This window comes from Salvelinus namaycush, unplaced genomic scaffold, assembly GCF_016432855.1.
Source record: "Salvelinus namaycush isolate Seneca unplaced genomic scaffold, SaNama_1.0 Scaffold2244, whole genome shotgun sequence".
In the NCBI taxonomy this organism is placed as follows: Eukaryota; Metazoa; Chordata; class Actinopteri; order Salmoniformes; family Salmonidae; genus Salvelinus; species Salvelinus namaycush.
In genome coordinates this window covers 32200-41284 of record NW_024059058.1, presented here as the reverse complement: position 1 = coordinate 41284, position 9085 = coordinate 32200, and the positions used below count along the sequence as shown (strand labels likewise).

The 9085-nt window shown below is 44.7% G+C and overlaps 1 protein-coding gene across 1 annotated transcript in view; it reads left to right on the top strand.

Moving 5' to 3' along the window:
- Positions 1 to 2969: 2969 nt before the first annotated feature.
- LOC120038565 (rho GTPase-activating protein 44-like) overlaps positions 2970 to 9085 on the top strand; it is a gene marked incomplete at both ends in the record, with an annotated part of 31656 nt that continues 25540 nt past the window's right edge. The window contains 6 exons of the mRNA XM_038984259.1: positions 2970 to 3014; positions 3117 to 3239; positions 3423 to 3499; positions 3863 to 3974; positions 4652 to 4728; positions 5012 to 5129. Of these exons, the coding sequence (XP_038840187.1) occupies positions 2970 to 3014; positions 3117 to 3239; positions 3423 to 3499; positions 3863 to 3974; positions 4652 to 4728; positions 5012 to 5129 (552 nt within the window). The remainder of the gene's footprint in view (positions 3015 to 3116; positions 3240 to 3422; positions 3500 to 3862; positions 3975 to 4651; positions 4729 to 5011; positions 5130 to 9085) is intronic.

Sequence of the window (9085 nt, the reverse complement as noted above, 5' to 3'; positions counted from 1 at the left end):
AATCCTGACTGGTATGTTTTCTCCTTCTACCCTCTCCACCCTAACCCAATCCTGACTGGTATGTTTTCCTTCTACCTCTCCACCCTAACCCAATCCTGACTGGTATGTTTTCTCCTTCTACCCTCTCCACCCTAACCCAATCCTGACTGGTATGTTTTCTCCTTCTACCCTCTCCACCCTAACCCAATCCTGACTGGTATGTTTTCTCCTTCTACCCTCTCCACCCTAACCCAATCCTGACTGGTATGTTTCTCCTTCTACCCTCTCCACCCTAACCCATCCTGACTGGTATGTTTTCTCCTTCTACCCTCTCCACCCTAACCCAGTCCTGACTGGTATGTTTTCTCCTTCTACCCTCTCCACCCTAACCCATCCTGACTGGTATGTTTTTCCTTTCTACCCTCTCCACCCTAACCCATCCTGACTGGTATGTTTTATACATTCACTAAACCCTCCTACCTCTCCACCCTAACCGCAAGTCCCTGACTGGTATGTTTTCTCCTTCTACCTCTCCACCCTAAACCAATCCTGACTGGTATTTTCTCCTTCTATCCTCTCCACCCTAACCCAATCCTGACTGGTATTTTTCTCCTTCTATCCATCTCCAACCTAAACCCATCCTGACTGGTATGTTTTCTCCTCTATCCTCTCCACCCTAACCCAATCCTGACTGGTAGTTTTCTCCTTCTACCCTCTCCACCCTACAACCCAAGTCCTGACTGGTATGTTTTCTCCTTCTATCCTCTCCACACTAACCCGAATCCTGGACTGGTTAATGTTTACTCCTTACTATCCTCTCCACCCTAGACCCCAATCACTGACTGGTATGTTTTCTCCGTCTAACCCTCTCCACCCTAACCCAATCCTGACTGGTATGTTTTCTCCTTCTATCCTCTCCACCCTAACCCAATCCTGACTGGTATGTTTACTCCTTCTATCCTCTCCACCCTAACCCAATCCTGACTGGTATGTTTTCTCCTTCTACCCTCTCCACCCTAACCCAATCCTGACTGGTATGTTTTCTCCTTCTATCCTCTCCACCCTAACCCAGTCCTGACTGGTATGTTTTCTCCTTCTATCCTCTCCACCCTAACCCAATCCTGACTGTATGTTTTCTCCTTCTATCCTCTCCACCCTAACCAATCCTGACTGGTATGTTTTCTCCTTCTATCCTCTCCACCCTAACCCAATCCTGACTGGTATGTTCTCCTTCTACCCTCTCCACCCTAACCCAATCCTGACTGGTATGAATCTCCTTCTACCCTCTCCACCCTAACCCAATCCTGACTGGTATGTTTCTCCTTCTATCCTCTCCACCCTAACCCAATCCTGACTGGTATGTTTTCTCCTTCTATCCTCTCCACCCTAACCCATCCCAACCAATCCTGACTAGTATGTTTTCTCCTTCTTTACCCTTCTCCACCTAACCTCAATCCATGACTGGTATGTTTTCTCCTTCTACCCTCTCCACCCCTAACCCAATCCTGACTGGTATTGGTTTCTCCATTCTACCCTCTCCACCCTACCCCAATTCCTGACTGGTATGTTTACTCCTTCTACCCTCTCCACCCTTAAACCCAGTCCTGACTGTATGTTTTCTCCTCTACCCTCTCCACCCTAACCCAGTCCTGACTGGTATGTTTTCTCCTTCTACCCCTCTCCACCCTAACCCAATCCTGACTGGTATGTTTACTCCTTCTATCCTCTCCACCCTAACCCAATCCTGACTGGTATGTTTTCTCCTTCTATCCCTCTCCACCCTAACCCAATCCTGACTGGTATGTTTTCTCCTTCTACCCTCTCCACCCTAACCCAATCCTGACTGGTATGTTTTCTCCTTCTACCCTCTCCACCCTAACCCAGTCCTGACTGGTATGTTTTCTCCTTCTATCCTCTCCACCCTAACCCAATCCTGACTGGTATGTTTACTCCTTCTTTCCTCTCCACCCTAACCCAATCCTGACTGGTATGTTTTCTCCTTCTACCCTCTCTCACCCTAACCCAATCCTGACTGGTATGTTTTCTCCTTCTATCCTCTCCACCCTAACCCAATCCTGACTGGTATGTAATCTCCTTCTACCCTCTCCACCCTAATCCAATCCTGACTGGTATGTTTACCTCCTTCTATCCTCTCCACCCTAACCCAATCCTGACTGGTATGTTTTCTCCTTCTACCCTCTCCACCCTAACCCAATCCTGACTGGTATGTTTTCTCCTTCTATCCCTCTCCACCCTAACCCAATCCTGACTGGTATGTTTCTCCTTCTACCCTCTCCACCCTAACCCAGTCCTGACTGGTATGTTTTCTCCTTCTATCCTCTCCACCCTAACCCAATCCTGACTGGTATGTTTACTCCTTCTACCCTCTCCACCCTAACCCAATCCTGACTGGTATGTTTTCTCCTTCTATCCTCTCCACCCTAACCCAATCCTGACTGGTATGTTTTATCCTTCTACCCTCTCCACCCTAACCCAATCCTGACTGGTATGTTTTCTCCTTCTATCCTCTCCACCCTAACCCAATCCTGATTGGTATGTTTTCTCCTTCTACCCTCTCCACCCTAACCCAGTCCTGACTGGTATGTTTTCTCCTTCTACCCTCTCCACCCTAACCCAATCCTGACTGGTATGTTTACTCCTTCTACCCTCTCCACCCTAACCCAATCCTGACTGGTATGTTTTCTCCTTCTATCCTCTCCACCCTAACCCAATCCTGACTGGTATGTAATCTCCTTCTACCCTCTCCACCCTAACCCAATCCTGACTGGTATGTTTTCTCCTTCTACCCTCTCCACCCTAACCCAATCCTGACTGGTATGTTTACTCCTTCTACCCTCTCCACCCTAACCCAATCCTGACTGGTATGTTTTCTCCTTCTACCCTCTCCACCCTAACCCAGTCCTGACTGGTATGTTTTCTCCTTCTATCCACTCCACCCTAACCCAATCCTGACTGGTTTGTTTACTCTTTCTAGGGCAGAAAAAACTGAAGTGTTAAGCGACGATCTTCTGCAGGTAAATAAGTGTGTGTGTGTGTGTGCGTGCGCGTGCCTGTGTGTGTGATTTCTGGCCTACCTGCTAGCGCGGTGTCTGATACGTGTTGCTGTGCTGGTCTAGGTGGAGAAGCGGTTGGACCTGGTCAAACAGGTGACCCACAGCACTCACAAGAAGCTGACGGCCTGCCTGCAGGGTCAGCAAGGGGCTGAAGAGAGAGAGAAGAAATCAGTCAAGTCTCCCTCGGTAAGGACCTATCGGATTCTTGTTTATTCAATGTGTCTGTGAGTTTCTATCTGTCCTATTCAAATAAACCAGGAATAAATACAAGACCATAATATCCCCGTTCACAGTGACACAGGAACATGTTCTGCTACCTTGTGCGCTGATATGAAATACTGCATGTTAATTCTGTCTGTCTTGTATCAGAAAAAGCTCCCACTAACCATCCTGGCACAATGTATGGTAGAAGGAGCTGCTGTGCTAGGGGACGACTCTCTACTAGGGTGAGTCCCTGTATACGCACTCTCACTCTCACACACGCACACACGCACGCACGCACGCACACACACACACACACACACTTTTTTTATGTTGATTCTGCCATAATTCCACTCTGTCCTCTTTGACCTTGTTCTCTATCCCATGCATTCTGATTAGCTGAAGCCGGGTCCTAGCTGACGTTGTGATTGGCTATGGCTGCGTCCTCTCTGGCGTTGTGATTGCTTGTGGCCGGGTCCTAGCTGATGTTGTGATTGACTGGGACCTAGCTGACATTGTGATTGGCTGTGGCAGGGACCTAGCTGACATTGTGATTGGCTGTGGCAGGGACCTAGCTGATGTTTTGATTGGCTCTGTTCCCCTAACAGGAAGATGCTGAACCTGTGTGGGGAGACAGAGGAGAAGCTGGCCCAGGAACTGATTCAGTTTGAGTTCCAGATAGAGAAGGATGTGGTGGAGCCTCTCTATGAGCTGGCTGAGGTGAGTCCTACTGTCTATGATGAGGTGAGTCCTACTGTCTATGATGAGGTGGAGCCTCTCTATGAGCTGGCTGAGGTGAGTACTACTGTCTCTATGATGAGGTGAGTCCTACTGTCTCTATGATGAGGTGAGTACTACTGTCTCTATGATGAGGTGAGTCCTACTGTCCCTATGATGAGGTGAGTCCTACTGTCTCTATGATGAGGTGAGTCCTACTGTCTCTATGATGAGGTGAGTCCTACTGTCTCTATGATGAGGTGAGTCCTACTGTCTCTATGATGAGGTGAGTCCTACTGTCTCTATGATGAGATGAGTCCTACTGTCCCTATGATGAGGTGAGTCCTACTGTCACTATGATGAGGTGAGTTCTACTGTCTCTATGATGAGGTGAGTCCTACTGTCCCTATGATGAGGTGAGTCCTACTGTCCCTAGCCATACATTATTTGAAGTTATAATTGTTATAATTGTCTGTCCAGAGGCTGCCCACAACATTCATCATTACTGTCTCTGACTGAACATGATCGTTAAGACACAATGTCAGCATGTTCATTATTGTCTATTAACTTCAGGGTGGTGGAATATCCCTCCCATCTCCACACCCATTTAACTAGTAGATAAGTGAATGTAGTGGAGATACATTATAGAGGAGGTTTGATGTGTTCCTGTCTCTTCCCAGGTGGACATTCCCAACATCCAGAAACAGAGGAAACATTTAGCCAAGCTGGTGCTGGACATGGACTCAGCTCGCACACGGTGAGGGATGGACTGCATGTTAACATACATGCTGGGGGACCTTCCACCCTCTTCACTGGCCTTCACCTCTTAAGACATGCTCATGTTTAGAATAATGCTTAGACGTGCATGTTCCTTCCCTCAGTGGTTGTGTCTCAAATCGCGCCCTAATCCCTACATGGTGCGCTACTGGTCAGAAGTAGTGCACTATATAGCCTGGAATAGATGCCATTTGGGATGCTATCTGTGTGTTGGTGTTCCATCCCTCCTCCTAACTCTTCTTCTGTCTCCTCCTTTCCTGTAGGTTTCACCAGTCGTCCAAGTCCTCCAGTCACCCTAGCAACCTGCAGGCGGGCGGGGCCAAGGGGGAGGCCCTCAGAGAGGAGATGGAAGAGGCAGCCAATAGGATGGAGATCTGCAGGGTGAGTCACAGGGTTCTAGAGGTTCAGGCTCCTCCTCCTTCACTTAGTGTATTCCACTGTCCTCCCCCACACCATGAAACTACATTAACCACTACAAGGTTACAGGCTGTATTAACTACTACAAGGTTACAGACTGTATTAACCACTACAAGGTTACAGGCTGTATTAGGGTTACAGGCTGTATTAACTACTACAAGGTTACAGACTGTATTAACCACTACAAGGTTACAGGCTGTATTAACGACTACAAGGTTACATGCTGTATTAGGGTTACAGGCTGTATTAACCACTACAAGGTTACAGGCTGTATTAACCACTACAAGGTTACAGACTGTATTAACCACTACAAGGTTACAGGCTGTATTAACCACTACAAGGTTACAGGCTGTATTAACCACTACAAGGTTACAGGCTGTATTAACCACTACAAGGTTACAGGCTGTATTAACCACTACAAGGTTACAGGCTGTATTAACCACTACAAGGTTACAGGCTGTATTAACCACTACAAGGTTACAGACTGTATTAACCACTACAAGGTTACAGACTGTATTAACCACTACAAGGTTACAGGCTGTATTAACCACTACAAGGTTACAGGCTGTATTAACCACTACAAGGTTACAGGCTGTATTAACCACTACAAGGTTACAGGCTGTATTAACCACTACAAGGTTACAGACTGTATTAACCACTACAAGGTTACATGCTGTATTAGGGTTACAGGCTGTATTAACCACTACAAGGTTACAGGCTGTATTAACCACTACAAGGTTACAGGCTGTATTAACCACTACAAGGTTACAGGCTGTATTAACCACTACAAGGTTACAGGCTGCATTAACCACTACAAGGTTACAGGCTGTATTAACCACTACATTTACAGGCTGTATTAACCACTACAAGGTTACAGGCTGTATTAACCACTACAAGGTTACAGGCTGTATTAACCACTACAAGGTTACAGGCTGTATTAACCACTACATTTACAGGCTGTATTAACCACTACATTTACAGGCTGTATTAACCACTACAAGGTTACAGGCTGTATTAACCACTACAAGGTTACAGGCTGTATTAACCACTACAAGGTTACAGGCTGCATTAACCACTACAAGGTTACATGCTGTATTAGGGTTACAGGCTGTATTAACCACTACAAGGTTACAGGCTGTATTAACCACTACAAGGTTACAGGCTGTATTAACCACTACAAGGTTACAGGCTGTATTAACCACTACAAGGTTACAGGCTGTATTAACCACTACAAGGTTACAGGCTGTATTAACCACTACATTTACAGGCTGTATTAACCACTACAAGGTTACAGGCTGTATTAACCACTACAAGGTTACAGGCTGTATTAACCACTACAAGGTTACAGGCTGTATTAACCACTACAAGGTTACAGGCTGTATTAACCACTACAAGGTTACAGGCTGTATTAACCACTACAAGGTTACAGGCTGTATTAACCACTACAAGGTTACAGGCTGTATTAGGGTTACAGGCTGTATTAACCACTACAAGGTTACATGCTGTATTAGGGTTACAGGCTGTATTAACCACTACAAAGGGTTAACAGGCTGTATTAACCACTACAAGGTTACAGGCTGTATTAACCACTACAAGGTTACAGGCTGTATTAACCACTACAAGGTTACAGGCTGTATTAACCACTACAAGGTTACAGGCTGTATTAACCACTACAAGGTTACAGGCTGTATTAACCACTACAAGGTTACAGGCTGTATTAACCACTACAAGGTTACAGGCTGTATTAACCACTACAAGGTTACAGGCTGTATTAACCACTACAAGGTTACAGGCTGTATTAACCACTACAGGTTACAGGCTGTATTAACCACTACAGGTTACAGGCTGTATTAACCACTACAAGGTTACAGTCTGTATTAACCACTACAAGGTTACATGCTGTATTAGGGTTACAGGCTGTATTAACCACTACAAGGTTACAGGCTGTATTAACTACTACAAGGTTACAGGCTGTATTAACCACTACAAGGTTACAGACTGTATTAACCACTACAAGGTTACAGGCTGTATTAAGGTTACAGGCTGTATTAAACACTACAAGGTTACAGGCTGTATTAACTACTACAAGGTTACAGACTGTATTAACCACTACAAGGTTACATGCTGTATTAACTACTACAAGGTTACAGACTGTATTAACCACTACAAGGTTACAGGCTGTATTAACCACTACAAGGTTACAGGCTGTATTAACCACTACAAGGTTACAGGCTGTATTAACCACTACAAGGTTACAGGCTGTATTAACCACTACAAGGTTACAGGCTGTATTAACTACTACAAGGTTACAGGCTGTATTAACCACTACAAGGTTACAGGCTGTATTAACCACTACAAGGTTACAGGCTGTATTAACCACTACAAGGTTACAGGCTGTATTAACCACTACAAGGTTACAGACTGTATTAACCACTACAAGGTTACAGGCTGTATTAACCACTACAAGGTTACAGGCTGTATTAACTACTACAAGGTTACAGGCTGTATTAACCACTACAAGGTTACAGGCTGTATTAACCACTACAAGGTTACAGGCTGTATTAACCACTACAAGGTTACAGGCTGTATTAACTACTACAAGGTTACAGGCTGTATTAACCACTACAAGGTTACAGGCTGCATTAACCACTACATTTACAGGCTGTATTAACCACTACAAGGTTACAGACTGTATTAACCACTACAAGGTTACAGGCTGTATTAACCACTACAAGGTTACAGGCTGTATTAACCACTACAAGGTTACAGGCTGTATTAACCACTACAAGGTTACAGGCTGCATTAACCACTACAAGGTTACAGGCTGTATTAACCACTACAAGGTTACAGACTGTATTAACCACTACAAGGTTACAGGCTGTATTAACCACTACAAGGTTACAGGCTGTATTAACCACTACAAGGTTACAGGCTGTATTAACTACTACAAGGTTACAGGCTGTATTAACCACTACATTTACAGGCTGTATTAACTACTACAAGGTTACAGGCTGTATTAACCACTACAAGGTTACAGGCTGTATTAACCACTACAAGGTTACAGGCTGTATTAACCACTACAAGGTTACAGGCTGTATTAACCACTACAAGGTTACAGGCTGTATTAACCACTACATTTACAGGCTGTATTAACCACTACAAGGTTACAGGCTGTATTAACCACTACAAGGTTACAGGCTGTATTAACCACTACAAGGTTACAGGCTGTATTAACCACTACAAGGTTACAGGCTGTATTAACCACTACAAGGTTACAGGCTGTATTAACCACTACAAGGTTACAGGCTGTATTAACCACTACAAGGTTACAGACTGTATTAACCACTACAAGGTTACAGGCTGTATTAACCACTACAAGGTTACAGACTGTATTAACCACTACAAGGTTACAGGCTGTATTAACCACTACAAGGTTACAGGCTGTATTAACCACTACAAGGTTACAGGCTGTATTAACCACTACAAGGTTACAGGCTGTATTAACCACTACAAGGTTACAGGCTGTATTAACCACTACAAGGTTACAGACTGTATTAATAACCACTACAAGGTTACAGGCTGTATTAACCACTACAAGGTTACAGACTGTATTAATAACCACTACAAGGTTACAGGCTGTATTAACCACTACAAGGTTACAGGCTGCATTAACCACTACAAGGTTACAGGCTGTATTAACCACTACAAGGTTACAGGCTGTATTAGGGTTACAGGCTGTATTAACCACTACAAGGTTACAGGCTGTATTAACCACTACAAGGTTACAGGCTGTATTAACCACTACAAGGTTACAGGCTGTATTAACCACTACAAGGTTACAGGCTGTATTAACCACTACAAGGTTACAGGCTGTATTAACCACTACATTTACAGGCTGTATTAACCACTACAAGGTTACA